We start from the raw sequence: 18,516 nt of genomic DNA, 5'->3' as shown, positions 1-18,516 counted from the left end.
AATGCAAAACTAAAGGGTTATAATATAGAATTTCCCAAAGAATTAATAACTATAAATGAAGTATAATATAAATAGTCGTATAGAAATTTACACAAACTCGTATATGTATTATCTTTATTCCAAGTTATCCTTTTAAAAAGTGAATAAAAAACACCAAGTTATTTGTCAAGAATTGTTCGCTAGAGTTAGGAATCTGACTTTAGTTCAAGAAATCAATATAAGAGCCCAGAAAAAAGAATTGGTATTAAGTTTTGAGAAAAATTAATACGTCAGAGAAATTTCACAGGAATGTGAATGTGAATAGACCAATATAATACTTGATATGTACTTGTGCCTTTGAACACATGCACCATGCTGAGGCTTGCACTCACACCACCCCAAGTCCAAGCGCAACATCCGACATCTTAAGAGTTTGTCTTACCTTACCATCAACAAAAATGAAAATACAAACAATAGTTGTAGAGTACAGCTCTAGCAAAAATAGCAGCTGATTCTTTAGTTCTCTCTCGCAGCTAATATACAGTTTGCTTACAAAGTTGAAACTACAACAATTAATCCTAACCCAAAAGAACTTCCCCAACAAAAACAGTCTAATAGAAGCCCGCAAGACCAACAAAAGCTTTAACTTCCTATTCAATGTGCTTTTGCATAAGGAAACTTGAAAGACGATATATCATCCCAAAAAAAACCCCAAAATGATCTTACCTAGTGGGGCTGATTTCCAGAAAATGAGCTGCAGCGACCATTCATACACAAAGCAATGATATCATTAGTCACTGATTGGAAAAGCCTGCATGATAACAAGAGCACATTTTCTTAAATTTTTCCAGCAAAAAAGCTTTCTTCGAAGAACCTAAACCCTGAAATATATAGCTTATCTCCTGTTTCAACCAGTAGATATGATGGATTGATAGGTTGATGATAAATGAAAGATGAACCCAATGATAATGGCAATGGATTGCAGAAGCAATCATGATCAGTGACGTGAGCTCCTATGCTTCCTTTACAATATTTCATGCCCATGAATGAAAAACATGACTACAAGAGTATAAGTTTCAGCTACGTGACTTCGCAGTCCATCTATATTATGTCAAATTGTCACTCAACAGCATGGTCAGTATGAAAATCAAACACACACATCCATAATACTACAGCTGGAATGCATAAGTCCTACTAGATAACGGTATGATATTTATGATGTCATCAAGGCAATTAGAGGTATGCTTTTGCAATGCATAGCTTGGATGTCAAGGCAAAACATGGCCCAATGGTACATTAATGATGTCATTATGCGCACTCATTCACATAAGAAGAAATGCTAATGCTGATGAAATGGATGTGTGCAACAGCTGCATGATGCATCCTATCATGTAGTTGCAAATTTGGACCATGTAAAATAGAGTACATCCCCTTCAGACTACTGGTAATTCATAGGCGGGGCAGGTCCACTCATGCCATTCATAGGGGCAGCGGCGGCGGCGGCAGCAGCCAGGTGATTAGAATCCTTCCTCTTACCAAAGGGATTCTTTGAATATGTGTCGAAAGTCAAGAAAAACAGTTATATGAAGAACAAATTACAGATAACAGAAAGCACATGACATAAGCAGAACAAATTACAGAACAGTAAGTACGTGACATAAGCAGACTAGTGAACTAAAAGTAATAGCAAATTCAAGTGAAGATAGTCTATTTTAAACAAATTATAAAGCACTAATTGACATTAAAGAGAACAGAAACTTTAGGGGGAAATGTGGAGTAATTTTTCAAGCATTCAAGTAAAAACTTAATTTATGATCATGGCAGTGCAGCCATGCCTTCAAAGAGAAAGACTTCAAGCAATCAATTGGCCAAACCGAGTACAGAAATAAAGTTGCCACAAGCAAGCTACCAAAAAAAAACCTAAAGATTCCACAAACAGAACAGGCACAAGGTATTAGTATAATATGCATAAAATGACCAAAATTGCAGAAATGATAATGTAAAATAATCAAGCATTGTATGCATGATCAATAAAAGAAAGGATATTGTATCCGCATGCCAACAGAGCCAGAACTAGGAATAACTGCCCCTTGCAGATTATGATGAACATGAGAAGCGCTATTTAAATCCTGCATAGAGAGGAAAAAAGATAATTATTTCGAGTAGTGAATCTAAAAGAAAATGATGAAACAAGAAACCAATTAACCACTAAATGTACACTCACTTCAAATTCAATAAAGCAAACAGTATGTCTTTCCTGTCTCAGGACCTTCATTTGCTTATAGCCTGGTTGTCTGCATCATATGAACCCATGATCAAAACAGATCAACATCATAATTTGAGCAAACACACATTTTACAGAAAAAGAATTGCAATACTTTAAAACCACACAAGATATCAGCAACAAAGATAACCTTAACTAAAAGTACGAAAATCAAAGCAGCTAAAAATAATGTGATTCTCACATTGTCGGACCCCAAGATCACTCAATAATGAGAAATAAAGTTAAGATTACATCATATTGGCAGATTGGGAAAGGAGAGGGGGGAGTGGTGGAAAGATCTATCCCATCGAAAAGGAAGAGCTTCACAAGTTGTAGAAACAAGTAGCACGTACTCCATTCCCTAAATGTTGCACCTTGGATGGGATTTACGCATCCCAATGCACATGTTCGATCTTAAGTTTCTCTCTCTATTTCATATTATTTGCAACAAATGTTTTCTTTCCTTTTTAAGTTGTCATTTCTATCTCTCTCTCTCCTCATCACATGCATCTCTATCTTTCTCTTTCCATTGAACACTCACACACAAATTTGCCTAGGAGTCCGTGCAACCCTCTAAAGTTGAAAATAATAAGAAACAGAGGTAGTAATACAAGAGTACAAATTATATTATTAAAAAAAAAATTACAAAATGAAAGTGTATACCAAGACAAATCAACAAGACCCCACATAACTACGTAGTATATATTTTCTTCTATATAACTGCGATATGAGGTTGAATAGAAATGTTTGATGTCAAAAGTGCAAAAGTTGCAATATCTATACATCAAGAGATCTTTCAAGAAGATAAATGAAAGCCTCACATTTAATGAAAAGCCACAAGTACCAAATAACAGTAAACTCAGCTATACATTTAGTTCTATCATGATTAAAAAAATTAGGCAGAACACACAGAAATTAGCTACTTTCATTCACTATCTAAATTATAAATCTATTCAGATACTTCATTTCTTTTATACAATAGGTTCAGACAAATAAGTCATCCATAACAAAGAATCCTGAATATCAGAAAATTAAAGCAGTTTTGGATAATCTATGGGCATGTGCCCATTGCTGCCACATTGCTTTACTGATGGAGTGTCATGGATCCTGTGTATAGATCTTTTATCAAATCTTAATTCTACTTCGTCACTCACAAAGAAAAAGGTGTATATCCTTTGAGCAAGATGTGATACCCGAGTGTAAATTGTCCAGCTAGACAAAATATGCACAATGCGGAGATTGGCACTGAAAGTAACAAAATTCATGGGGTAAGGAATTGAAGGGGTCCTTGTAAAGACTACAATGATTCCCAAACATCATGCAATATGCATGCGTAAGAAGGGAAAAGCAACGAGTCAAACTCTATTTTTCCTACAATACAATAACGAATAAACTAAGAATATCAAAATATGATAGAAGAAAAACAAAGTGATCAAATCTTAAATAACTGAGCACCCAGATGGGGAAGCTGAGAGGAAAAGGAAAAAAGAACGATAGGAACCACATTAGGTGGAAAAAATGGAATTGGGGAAACTAAAGACAAAGGATATTGCTAGATACAGTCCATGTAAAAACTAGTGTGTTTCAACTTCCAATATAGCATATTTAAGGGGGAAATCATAAAGTTTGATTTCATCTCTGAGATAAAGCCCAATATTAGACCAAATTCACTATCCCAAAATCAATCTCACTGTCCTCCTCTTATATATAGAGTACATTATTTATATGAGATTACCTGCTATGGCTCCCACACCTCAAAAGAAAACAACAATACCCACTGGCAGATCTTGGATCAATAAATTGGGATTGCAGAATTTATATAAACCCTTTTTCTGACAAAATACATTGGTCATTGACCATGGGCTCAATGGGTCCAGTCCAGCAGCCTTTAGAGTTTACACTTCCAAATAGTTAAAAAGAGCAAGTTGCTGTCAAGTTCGGGGCTGGCAGGAACCATTTATCACAGAGGGTTTACAGTTTTGCAAACGTGAGGTAAAAGAACAAGTTATTTTTATGCATGACAGCATGAATAAATTGCTTATTATAGGTTATGACCTAATGGAGTTGGAATACATAAAGTAAAGGATATTACAGGATATATCCCATGTAAAAACAACTACAGTGTTCCAACTTCAAATATAGCATATAAAAGAGGCAAATCACTAAGTTTGATTTTATCTCTAAGACAACCTAAAACCAAATTCCTCATCCCAATATATATCTAATCCTCCCATTTTACAGAGCATTCAAACACATGGGAAAACCTACTACGGCTCCCACACTCCATAAAGATACCTCAAAACCCATTGGCAGATCTAGATTTACAACTTGGGAATGCACAACTTTTAAACCTTCCTCAATGACTCACATACATATATTGGTCATTGGCTCACTAAATCCTGTCCAGCAGGTTTAGAGTTTAGAATAGCATAAGATTAGAATGGTAAGTTGCTGTCAAGCATTGGGCAGGAAGGCAAACATATTTATATTTCAAAGTATTTGCACACGTGAGGTAAAAAGAACAAGAGCTTATTTATGTGCCTGAATGCATCAAAGCATGGGTAATTGAGTATTAAACTCCTTCCATCCCCAAATGAAAGTCCCATGTGCCTTCTGAACATGTTTTTAGGAAACTGAATTTACAAAAATCTGATACTGAGGCTTGGACGCTTGGTTGATTAAAGGTAACTACTTCAATAAACTAGATGTTTGTGATTCCATAACTTTCAGTGATGAATTTAAAATGATGTTTTGGTGAAAGAAAGAATGATATAGCAATTATTTGATTCGAAAGCTGAATCAAAGGGTAAATATAGAATGTAAGGTCCTACAATGCAAGTGAAGTAGTAACTCTGCTTCATTACAATCATGTAGGTTTACCTCTTCCTTAGATGTTTTCCTACTCCAAAGTTCGAACACATTCAAAAATGAGATCACTAAAACATGGCATTATATGCCCAAGAAGTAGAAATTGCTATAACTTCTATAACATGATATTTGATGTAGAATGCTTCCATTCTTAAATTTTTTACCTTGATGCAATATTAATTAATCTGCATGATTAAGATTATGAATTTTAATAGATAAGAACACTAAAATATGATTTATTGCTAATAAGTTTGCAAGCATAAATGCTCCTTCCGTTTTTAAATAATTGACATGGTCAAATTTGGCACACATGCCGACGTACTAGTTTGACCTTAAATATATACTTCCTCTGTTCTATTAATATTGCAACAATGGACTTTTTGCACTATTCATCACTCTTGTTTGACCATATAATATGAGTTATACGTTAAGCAAAATATAGTCAAATGACATTTGGATTCGTCTCATATAATAATACTTTCACAATATCAACTTTTTATAATTTTTACTCTTATACAATTATAGATATTTAGCATATAAAATGTGTTTTGGGATGCGTAATTTCCTCCTTGTTGCAATATTAACATAACGGAGGAAGTATAATTAAATATAAGTAAAAAAAAAACTGATATTATGACTCTTTATATTAAAACCTATTTAACAAAATACTTCATGATAATATTTTTTTTTACGTTACTAAAAAAACAATGGTCAAAGCTAATTGAAAATAAGTCAAACGTTTCAATATTTAGGAACGGAGGGAGTAATGATATTCTTTGTAGAGATTATACAAAAAAAAAAAAGAAAAAAAAAAGCAGATTTCTTGTATGATAAGTTTTCACATAAACTTGTTTATATGACAACAATATTAGAATCATTATGTTGACCGAATTATACGTGCTTTAACATAAATAAATAAAAAATAAATAGCTGAATAATAATAATTAAATAAAAAGCTGAATAATAATAATTAAAAAAAAGAATATGGGGTTTGGTTTAGTAAATGACTATATGTGAATAAATACAAAGGTGGAATAAAACGTTTAACTTTAGGGACAAGATTTTTGGGCAAATAGTCTCAGGTCCTGTTCTTTTACCCAGTCGGCAAACACAACAGATATTATCATTATCATTATTATTATTAAATATTTATTTTTAAGTATTAATTATTATTATTATTAGGAAAATTGGAAATAAATAATCCCGCTTTTATCGGGTCAGACAATAACAATCTCATCTTTTAATTATTACGAGGCAAACCCACTTTGGTCATTGATCTTCTTTTAATAGGCTATTTTACAGGGTACCTGTTGAATAGGTTAACCTTTCCCATTTCCTTCCTAAACCCTTTTCTTCTCCAACGAATTTTCTTAGACCTCCATTTTTACCCCCATCCATAGCCACCACCACATCACAGCCCTCACACCACTCTAACCACCACCCCTACCATGAAAACGTACACCTTCTCGCTGCCCACCCCTGCTTTCCCCTTCTACGCCGACAATCCCCCACCCCACCCTCATCTCTTCTTTCCTTCCCCAGCAAAAGCCTACATCTCCTTGCAAACCCAGCCCCACAAACGGCGGTGGCTTGACTGCTTGAGCCCACCCAAAATTTCCCCTCGCCCTGAAAAACCCACCCCTAAATATCCCCTTCCCCCGGCCTGAACAACCTTGGCTTGAGCTTTAACTTGTATCGCTGCCATTGATATCACCACCAGCGTCAACACGGCAATGTCAGAACTAGCCAACATTTTCCAGCTCCGACACTCATAATAATAAAATGAACAACTTCAATTAATCCAACAAATTAAGTTTAAACTTCTATTAATTCAACTAATTAAGTTCAAAACTTCAAACTTCAATTGATCCAATAACTTTAGTTCAAACTTCAAAATATTTTCCAGAAAAATGGAATTGAAGGTGAATCTAAACTGGAGAAAAATGAAGAAATTAGGAGAGTGAAAATATCAACGGAACTTGGCTTGTGATTTAACAGGTTTTATGGAATCAACATAAGCATAATGTTGAGTTTGGTGAGGTTGGGTGGTTGGCTCTAATGGAGAAAGGGGGATCCATGTGCGAGATATGCTCCGGTGGGAGGAGATCAGGAGAGTGAAGGGGAAGGTGAAGCTGGATGTATTTTTTTTTTTTTTTAATAATTTGTAAAATAAAGACCAATTAAAAAACGACACATGTCAAGTGACCTCCCCCAACAGGTTACCAATCTAACAAAAGCGGGCAAGGATTGTTAAAAGAATATGACTCTCAAAGGTGGGATTGTTTTGGAATAAATTGAAGGTGGGATTATTTTGGAATAAATTGAAGGTGGGATTGTTATTGTTTTGGAATAAATTGAAGGTGGGATTGCTACTATCAGACCGGGTAAAGGTGGGATTATTAATTTCCATTTTTCCTTATTATTATTAAATATTAATCGTTATTATTATTATTAAATATTAATTATTATTTTAGAGCAAATCAGAACAGCTCAGAAGAACAGGGCTGGGAGGGTACAAAAACAGAAGAATAATTTATTTTTAGGGGTCTTATGATTAAACCTTTAAAGGCATATGCAATTAAGCATAATATGTCTCGTATATGGTTTCAACATTAGAGAAGAGATAACAATAATGTGGCATGAGAGAGTCACCATTGGAACTGACACAAACATTGATCCTCATAACTCATAAAGACCCAACCATAAATCAAATAAGCTTCAAAGGGAATAACAGAAATATAATTATTAATAGATAGATAAAACAAACACCAATTCCCTTGTCATAATTCCACAAATTAAATCATTCAATGGCCAGACTAAACTACTGCTAACCCCACCCACCCCCAATAAATATTGAAACAAACCAAGGAGGAGACATGCTTACATGCTAAACAAACCCCTCAGCTCATCCTCATTGATGTTCTCCCCAAGGTTACCAATGAATAGAGTATTACAAGGAGGGTTATCCTTTGTGTTCTGCACAACAACAACAACAACAACAACAACAACAACAACAACAAAAACATATACAGTAATGAGAACAAGAGGAATAAAATTCAGTGCTGAACTATGCAAGGCAAGATATACAAAATTAAAGAGATTAAAAAACTTTAATTAATAATAATAAAAATAAATAAAAAATACTTGGTAGTTCCTAATTTCAAGAAGCAATAAATAAAAATGACTTGCATAAGCAAAAGTAAGAAATTTCAAATTTTTGGAACAAAAAATTTAGGAATATAAAGCGGATTGCATGACAAACAAAGGATATTCAGCACAAAGACAATCCTTAGTCAAAAACTACAAACCGTGACATGTGGCGCCACAGAAATAAACAAGGTCAATCCATGATATTAAGGCTATTCAGTAACGAATTCTGAACCTGTCAGTCCATAAGGTGTGAAATGAAAATAATGTTGCAAACTTGCAACTCCTATTATAGATTTTTGGTTCACTATATTAGCTTTTGTAAAACATTATTTGAACCAACATTTGATACAACTTTGGGAGTGAGTGATAGAACAAAGGTTAAGGAGAAGTTGAAATATTTTAATAAATGGCTATAGGAGATTTTAAAATATTTTGCATAAAAGAATAAAGATTAAACCTAAAAGTTTAGGTTTTGACTTTACACTCACAAAAAATCCTATAACCACCTTTAATGATCCTCAAATCATCTTGCCAATGAATCCATAAGGCTAAACAACCTTTGCTCTTGATATTCGTTTGTTAAACTAAAACCCGATAACCGAAAATTTTGGAACGATATTCTGATTGGATTGCATGAAGATCAATCTATAGTAATATATAAAGTGAAAGGGGGCTTTGGGTGATAAATTTCACTTTCCCAAAATACCCCTTTCTTTTATAATATTAATTTAAGAAGAAACTACCATTATTTAAAAAATATAACTACCATTTTATTTTTTTTTAAAAACTACCATTCTTTTTTTTTCGGGAAATCATATCCTACATTTTAACCTCCATGACTTCATTATTTTATTAAAATAAGGTAAATAATATTTTAATGAAAAAAATAAAAATAAAAAAGGAGAATCAAGGTATGCATAGAAATTTCTTACGTTGCACACGCAATTTGCGTGTGTCTCACAGCTTGTATAACATAAAAGGTAAGACTTGAAAGAAATTTAGCACAAAGATAACACCTATTCAACAACTAAGTTGAATAATCAAACAAACAAAGTAGATTAAAAAGGCCAAGGGTTTGCCAGCAAGGAAAGATCACAAAATTCTGATGTTTCCACGAAAGATAGTTTACAAAGTACCAAAGAGAGGAGTTTTCGTATCTTAATTTAACAAAAAGCATAGGGGCATGTTCCCTTGTAAATTATAATTACAGGAAGCCTAATATAACCAAGAAGTGACCTCAATATAAGGGCCATTAGATTACAATCAAAAGGCTAGGATCAAAAGCTAAACAATAAATTATCATTAAGAAAAAGAAATCTTAATTGCTAAATAACAAAGGAGTATATATTGAACAAACGAGTAATATACACAACCGTAGGGTGGAACCTGAGAATACTATTGGTGTGTTGCTTAATCATGCTGACTGCTCATGCAGATTTAGACACGAGCATGCCATCTTTCATGACCATTTGGGACTAATGTTGGATATAAACCTGTCCAATGACTTGCATGACTAGCACAAGGCTGAATTTGTTCATGTTAGCTTCAAGATTCATCCTTAAGATATCTGATTATCTTGCTAACTCACAACTAAGCCTTAATGCAATTTGGCCTCAAGCAAAACATGAAAGTAGACCTAATTAAGGGCAAAGTATGGTAATTGGTAACCATGGAAATGTGGAGCTTCTATCACCTCATCATCAACTAAGACTTATTGTTTCCGCATCAAAAGAATCCCATAAAGTCCTACAGAAATTAATTGTTTCCGCATCAACGATCACATGTAGCCACAAAGTTAACAAATAACCATGATATGTGGAGCTTGTACCACCTCATCATCAACTAAAGGAGATTGTTTCCACATCAAAAGAACTCCATAAAGTCCTAAGGAAATTAATTGACATTCCAAAACAAACAAAAAGAAAAAAAAGCTTAAGCATTAAGATTAATACGTAAGAATTAAGACTACAAAAAAGCGTTTCGTATGACTTTAACATCTAAGCTTTAACATTTTTGAGTTTCAGTTTAGATAAGTTAGATATATATATATATATATATATATATATATATATATATATATATATATATATATATATATATATATATATATATATATATATATATATATATATATATGCAAAGAAACATTAGACTTATTCACCTAGATATGTCAATAATATTAATGAGGCACCACAACAACAACAAAAATAAGTTTTTTTGTATTCAAGCAAGATAAACAATGGTCGCCATTCAAGAAGTTCAAAATATCTGATTAGCATTGCATTTATATGTGCAAACTTCAATGTTACGGAGTACAATCATGTGTTCGTCCATAATTCATACTGCATAAATTTTTCTTTAGGGAGAGAGGGAGGGGACACATTTGACATTCCATATGTCTCAGCATTAAATTATGAAAAAAAGACATTTTTAAAAGTTTACACAGTTACACATAGTTATATACATTGTACTTAAAAGGGATTAGTAGCTAAGAATATTCTTATACGTGAAGTTTAATATTATTGGTAAGCATATTTATTATTGTAAAGACCTTAACTTAAAAATCCATGCCACTGTCCATATTATTCAGTTTCATTCATGAGATAGAAGTCAAGGAGAAAGTACCTGCACAGGAACATAACTACTTGGTGCAGGTACAGGAGAAGGAGTAGGTGCAGGCATTGGCACTGGAGGTACAGGATATCCTCCATACGCATCGTATGGTGGAGGAGGAGGGGAGCCATATACCTAAAACATAAAAATGAGTATTATTTTTGTCTCCTAGCAATAAGAAAAGTTTCAGCTAAACTAGTATGTTGTTCACAAGACAGTGTTTTCACTGAGAATCAAAGAAACTATACCCATGTGGTCCCCAAACAGGTGCTGGAGGAGGGTGAAATGGTGATGGACTGGCATAACCAGTATGCGTAAAGTCACCACCAGTTCGTAAACGTTTACTTTGGTCATAAGCATTTGCATCTGTTACAATGCCTATTACAACAAGAGAGAAGAAGACATGAAAATTGTTATACATCAAACAGCAGTCCTCCCACCAGACAGGAAGATAAAAGGACAAAAGACGCAGAAAGATAAAAGCCTGAAAAAGGCAAGTAGTTAACAACTATAGCAAGTAGAAATAATTATAAATGAACGGCAATTAACACAGCTAAAAGCCAAGTAAAAAATGACACAAACAAGATGTATATCTATGTTGCTCAGACTCGGATTTGGGTGTCGTTTCTGACATGGTGTTAACACTCAAGATGACTAGATTTAATAAAATTTCATACAAGGCCACAGTATATATGGGTATCGTGTCGTTTCATATCGTATCAAAGGATCCGACTCGCGACACCTGAAGTACACATGTGTCGAATTCATAATATCAACTTTTTTATAATTTATACTAATATACACAGTTACAAATATTAATGGTCAAAGTTATTTCTCAATAGATGTGGCAGTTGAATGATTGCATTTAAAAAGAACAAAGGTAGTATAATTTAATGCTAACAAGTAATAACTGCAATTTTGTCTAATAATCAGATTGACTAAATACCTTAAATAGAAATCAAGAATTCAAATATGCTCATAATACCTCAAAAAATAAGAACATTAAGTTTTAGGAAAGAGGGACAGGGGGGGGGATTAAAGTGTAACTAGGTGTTGGGGCATAATTTAGGTAATTTGTAAGAATACCAAGCCCAAGATGGGAGCTAAGAATAATTTTAGGTTATATAAATAGGTGATTAGGTGTTGGGGAATAAATTATTGTTCTTTGAAAAGAGTCTCTCTATTGATAAGATGGGGGATAACATATTGATATCATATTACACATAAACCAATACTTCAAAGATTATAGAAATGGATTGATTTTAAACCTCCAAGAAAAAAAAAGGCTAAGATGGTGGGGCTGTAAACTCGTAATAATGGATTGACTCATAAACCTTCCTGCATTCCTGACTCATAAACCTTCCTGCATTCCAAAACATAAATAAAAACTTGAATATGATTCATTTATATTCTATTGTTTATGTTGCTTAAAATTCCCAATTACACATTTACCAATACTTGCTCTAATGATTTTAGAAATGTGCTGTGTCATACTGTATACCATTGTCCATATTTAGATACATGCAAATCCCAACAAAAATATAAACAATTATCACAGTTGTGGGAGCTGTTGCTACCTTGCTATCATTAATATATTATAGTATAAAAATGAGATGTATTTAACAAGTCATGTCACATTTCAGTACCACGAGTATTCATACATTGCATTCCCATGTCATTGCATCATTGGTAAAAGAACACTCCTTTTCTTCTCCACCCATCCAAAAAAGAAGTAAAGTGATGCATATACTTTTGATAGTAAAACTAAAATCTTATGTTCGTTTTAATGCTTAAATTTCTAAATAAATAAAAGGAAATCAAACTGGTCTCAAGATCCTTAGTGTCATGGTATTGGTAGGGGTTTACACTACAAAATTCCCCGTTGTCTGACACATTGACTATGTCAATTGGGCATTACATATATAGTTCAAGTGCAAAATAACTAAACCCATTTCAAGTATTTCCCTTTTAATTTTCCACCATGAGGAGGGCATAGAAAGACAATACCAGTCATCATTAGAGCTCGATTAAAGACCAAAGTGAAGGCAAGCTTTCCAACGTCAAAGCAACCCTTCAACTAAGCACTTAATCTTTCTAAATCATTTAACTTCTGAGCTGCATACCACTCTAAACCTAACATACACTTTTTATTACAACACAGAAAAACAGGTGATCCAATCTTGATGCCTTCTCAATTGAATAATACACGACAACCAACACTGATCCTAATACGAAAACTCCCTACGTTTCTACTCAGCAATTATAATCAACATCAACATTGACTAAACATTTACCATTACAACAAAACAGACTAAACAAACAAAATAAATAAAAATCAAAAACACAAACCTCTCTTCACAAACAAATTCTTCTTTGCCATCTCTGTGTGCAAAACCGCCTTCGATTCCGCATCAAAAAACCATATTCTACATACAGCGGATCAAATCAAATGAGCAAAATCAATCAATTCAACAATTCAATAAAAAACAATCTAATGGCAAACGAACAAAAATTAAACACCTGAAGAGCATCTTTAGCAGCGTGAGCAAACTCAGGCGAAGAGAAAAGAGCAAAACCCATAGGATGTTCTCCTTTAGGATTAATTTGCGACGCCTCATAACCAGGCAACCATCGCAGCAAATTCTGCAATTCTCTCTCCTTCACATCTTCCGGCAATCCAGATATAAATATCGTCCTCACCTGCTGAAAATTTATCAAAATAATTCATCAAAAAACAAATCAAAACCCTAAAATCAGACGAAAGTGCAAAAAAACTGACATCATCGGAAAGGCGATTATCGAGGGAAGGTGGTGGCATGGGGACGACGGAGTTAGGCGGCGGAGGCGGAGCAACGGCGGCCGGAGCTGGTGGAGGTGCCGGCGTTGGCGGCCATTGTTGGTGTTGGTGGTGGTGGTGATAAGGATGAATTCCAGCACCCGCCATTGTTGAAGAAATCGAAGGTTTTTTTGATGAATGGTTTGGAGAAGTTCGTGCGATGTTATAAACCCTAATTGAACAAGTGGTTGATTAGTGCAATGCCACTCATTAAGGGTGCGTTTGGTTCGCTGGTTTCAGGAAAGGGAATGGGAATCATTCCCTTTCAACCTGTTTGTTTGCCACTTTTTCCCTCAATCATTCCCCCATTTCATTTTTCAAAATACCCCAAAACCCCTCTTCCCCATTCCCCACCCCCCCCACTTTCCCATTCCATTCCCCACCCACCCTAACCCTAACCCTAACCCTAACACTAACACCCATATACGTCGGTGGTGGTCGGACGACGACTGTCGGCGAGCACCGGGGAGTGGTCGGGGAGGCTCGGCGAGCACCGGGGAGTGGTCGGCGATGTGGTGCTGTGGTGGAGGAGGGAGATCGAGCGTTGGGGAGGGGGGCTGGAGCATCGGGGAGGGAGTTCGAGGTGGTGCTGTGGTCGGTGGTGGTCAGCGACCGTCGGCGAGGGGGGCTGGAGGGTCGGCGAGGGGTCAGCGACCGTCGGCGAGGGGGGCGCGACTGTCGGCGAGGGAGTTCGAGCATCGGGGAGGGGGGCTGGAGCATCGGGGAGGGAGTTCGACGGTCGGCGATGGGGGCTGGATGGTCGGCGACGGTCGTCGACGGTCGGGGATGGGTCGGCGACGGTTGGCGGAGTTCTGTGAGGGTTCGGCGGCGGTCGGAGCTGCGCTGTGGTGGTGGTGCTGTGGTGGAGGGAATGATTCCCTGGTTTTTGTAACAAACAACCTTCCAAATTTTCCACTTTGCCATTCCATTCCATTTCATTCACGTTGTTCATTTCATTCCGATTCTCTTCTGTGAACCAAACAGCCCCTAATAGTAATGAGGCTCATGATTTAAGTTTAAGGAGTTTTAAATGAAGTGCTAGTCTTTTTTTAAGAAATAAAATTACCACTTGGGAGTAAAATTTGTATATTCTGAAGATTGACTTGGTATTTTATAGCCTATTACATGACTTGATATTTTACAGGTTCTAGATTTGACGAAATCTCTTAAATCCTCTAAAGAAAAAAAAAATGAATTTGGATAAACATTGATGAGTTGGTTATCTTATCATGTATGAATATGCTTGGCAGCTTTAGAGAATTTGCGGATTTGACATAATGTCATTTGGGACACAATAGCGGACAAAATACATTCCAGCACAACCATCACCATCTCTTTGTCTTCCTGCCAATCTAATCGTATATTCGACGTCCTCCTCTTCGTCTTCCTTCCTCAACGACAATGGCCTCAATCCCTCAATGTTGCTTCATAGCGAAACAAAAGGACACCCTAGTAGCAAAGTGTGCAAATTAAAGTATGATAATACTAACTCCTTCAAAAAAGGTGTAGGGTTTTAAATACTCTAAGCGAATTTCATGAATCTCATTCATACGCACCTAAACAGGATCTCATGCATATACAAATAAAGGATCACAAAATAGTTTAGATTAACCTTTGATGCGTGAATTCCCAAGCTTTCTTCTACCTTCTTGCGGAGATTAGAGCCTCAATTGTTGCTCCTCTAATATTGGTCCACAAGCGTAGATCGAACCTCCACCAATGCTAGTTAGACGAGAGAAATTAATCTCCTCTTCTATGGAGAACTTCTAACCGGTTGTAGAGAGAGAGAGAGAGAGGAAGGGAAAAATATTATGTTGTTTCTTTTGAAAGATGAACATCTCATTATTTTTCCCCAAGCTCTTTATTATATAATCATATTATTATGGCAAGACTTATTCCTATCTTACTCATTATGGCTAGTCATTCACTAAGCCCAACTTTTGGACTCGGTATTCTTGTTCGACCTAACACTGTGACGTGTGATCTCATAGGATCCATTTAGTTGGCATTGGTTTATGTTGGGGTTTGGTGAGTCCGACTCACCGCAGAAGAAAACCCGAGCCAAGATCGCACTCGTAATAAATAAAATCACAAAGCATAATTAACTTAATGACAAGATTAGGATAGTAATTATACCTTTGACGTGTGCTTCGCCCGACCTCAAGGAGCTCTTACTTCGAAAGCAAGTCTCGAAAGTACGACGACCTCCAACGGAAGTCCACCCACAACTCGACCACCGGCACCGGTCTAATGCCTTGGAGTTAGTAAGGCCCGACCAAAACCTGAGTAATAAATGTGTTCAAAGGTTTTCACAATGGTGATGCCTTTTTCAACACTTACTCAAGTGCTCTTCCCAATACCCCAAGTTGGGTATTTGTAGGGAAGAGTAAGAGTGTGAAAAGCTCTCCCATCAATGTGAGACAATTTGATTTTCCCATTTTATTTTAAAGCTAAGATAAAATTAATAATCAAACTAGTAATAAATCAACAAGTGTCAAGCTCACTAGAGAGGCTAGGTGAGGACCATTTGAGAGAGAGGGGATCATACTTGCTCGCCAAGCTCCTCCAAGGAATCTACACCTTCAAGCATCCACTACCCGCGCGCCACGTGGCACCCCACACTTGGGCACCAAGGCACCCAGGGTGGGCTACCATGTGTTATGCCCCAACAGGCCACACACCATGCGTGCGGGCTGCTTGGCTGAGGCTAACTGCCAGCACGCCGCGCACCATGTGCGGGCTGCTAGCTGCTGCCTGCTAGCATGCCTCGTACATTGGTGAGGGATGCTAGCTGTTGCCTTCTAACATGCCTCGCACATTGGTGCGGGTTGCTAGCTGTGGCATGCTAGCCAAGCCCTCGCTACTAGCATAGCCGCGCCCCCAGCACTCGGTATTCCGATGCTAAGGGTTTTTTTGTCATTGTTGATTTATTAGTATTTTCACGTCTCGTCTTTTACTATTTTCGACTCACTCTCGGTTTTGACGCTCCAAGCTCGAATTTCCGACGTCTAAATATTAATTACTCGGTCGACTCATTAATTACTTCCGAATTAATTTGTCACTTCGGCTCGTTAGTTTCTTGGGTGTGACCCGATGGGTTCAGTCAAGATTAAGATGTAATATTAATTATACATTAATATTACTGATCAGAAGCGGCCTCCACCTAGGCATTCCGATCACTTGACCTCACTGAATAATTAGCTTTCTAATAATTCCGAACCCCTTATCGGAATAATACACTTGTTGAAAGGACACCATTCCTTTCAATCTCCTACTTGTCCTTCCGGACAAGTGAGCTTTTAGTGTATAGCCCCTTTCCTATGTAACTTAATGTCTCTTCATGAACTATAAGGTAAGATTATTCGTCATCCCTATTACGTTCAGAAGTGTTTCTCGAAATCCAAGTTTGACTCTTAATAAACAGATGATTTCTAAAATCCATCTGAGCACGGCCATGTATTTTCACAGTCTCATTCTTCAAGAGGCCTTGTAAACAACAAAGACATGTTCCCTATTGTTAGTAGGGGACATTTCCAGTCTTGTAATGTAAGATTCTCTTACTAAGAGGACCTAGCCGCTTGTATGTTGTCGTTATGATCTCCATGTACGGCAGACGTTTGACCGACACCAAAACGAACTAGTACACAGACAAGAGAACTCACAATAGTCATGGTCAAAGAAAAAGATTCCGATAGCAATAATGAAAAGTATACTTATGACGATTTTGAATCTCTTAAAGTATTCTCATAGGTCGATCTGGTATATTTATAAACCAATACATGTGTAAATGATTTATATCCTCGTAGCACAAGAAACGGTGCTATAAATCATACTACACACTAATATCAATTGGTCATTAATCGTCCACCATTTAAATGACCTCGATTAGGGATAATTTTCGATTAAAAATTAAATGTTCACTTAATAGGTGTTTCTTTTGAAGAAGTTGTGTCTTCGATAAGTGCAATTACTAGATATATCAAGGATCACTATCATGGAGATAATAAGTTCGTTCTCTTGGGGCGTCATCATCTGTTGCTAGACTATGAGAGATGATCTTTGGACTAGTCAAATAGCTCAAAGCCTGCTAGAATGGATCCTATGAGGTCACACACAAGGGTATTGGGTTAAGCAATTTAAAGGCCCATTAATGGGCCTCACGAGCATTTAACTAATCATGAAATGGATTGGGCTAGCATAGCTAGATTAGAATTAGATTTTGGGCTTTTGACATGGGCTCTTATTTAGAGATGAGATCTATAAATAAGATACATGCCTAGGGTTGCAAAAAAGTAGTCATAATTCACACACAGTGTATTTTGACATCAAGGCAACCAATCCCAAAGACCCTAATTCCTCTCTTTCTCTCTCCTCCCCTCGTCCGTACGGCCGGCCACCTTGGTGGCGCGTGTGGTGATTCGTGGTGGTTCATGGTGGTTCTTTGCTCGCACTTCTCCATAGAAGGTCAATTGAAGGGTTCAATTACAACTAACTAGCATTAGTGGAGGTCTTAATCTGTGCCCGTGCACCAAGTAGAGGAATCACGCTTGAGGTTCTTTATCTCCCATTGTTCTTGCTCGATCGCACGTGGAATCACGCTTCAAGGTACGATTATATGTTCTTTATGTGTTATGCATTAGATCTTGGGATTAGGTACTGTATGAATATGATTCATGTTTACTTCCGCTGCGTAGTACCTATAAACCCCTTCAGTGGTATTAGTTATCCTATTGCATTTACACATATTGACTATAATTCTTTGATAGTCCACAATTTTAATTCAATTAAGAGGGAGATTAATTTAATT

General features: G+C 36.3%; 1 protein-coding gene across 1 annotated transcript; it reads right to left on the bottom strand.

Moving 5' to 3' along the window:
• Positions 1-218: 218 nt before the first annotated feature.
• LOC110713111 (cell wall integrity protein scw1-like) lies at positions 219-14,073 on the bottom strand. The gene is made up of 9 exons (XM_021891571.1): positions 13,653-14,073; positions 13,392-13,576; positions 13,223-13,299; positions 11,117-11,251; positions 10,886-11,001; positions 7,995-8,086; positions 2,204-2,273; positions 2,026-2,108; positions 219-1,535 (listed from the first exon to the last, which is right to left on the bottom strand). The coding sequence occupies exons 1-9, from the start codon at positions 13,815-13,817 to the stop codon at positions 1,418-1,420; spliced, it is 1,041 nt and encodes a 346-aa protein (XP_021747263.1). The 5' UTR covers positions 13,818-14,073; the 3' UTR covers positions 219-1,417.
• Positions 14,074-18,516: the final 4,443 nt, after the last annotated feature.

Source organism: Chenopodium quinoa, unplaced genomic scaffold (genome assembly GCF_001683475.1).
Source record: "Chenopodium quinoa cultivar QQ74 unplaced genomic scaffold, ASM168347v1, whole genome shotgun sequence".
NCBI classification, from domain to species: domain Eukaryota; kingdom Viridiplantae; phylum Streptophyta; class Magnoliopsida; order Caryophyllales; family Amaranthaceae; genus Chenopodium; species Chenopodium quinoa.
Note: the sequence above shows the minus strand (reverse complement) of the source record. Positions and strands in the feature narration are given on the sequence as shown.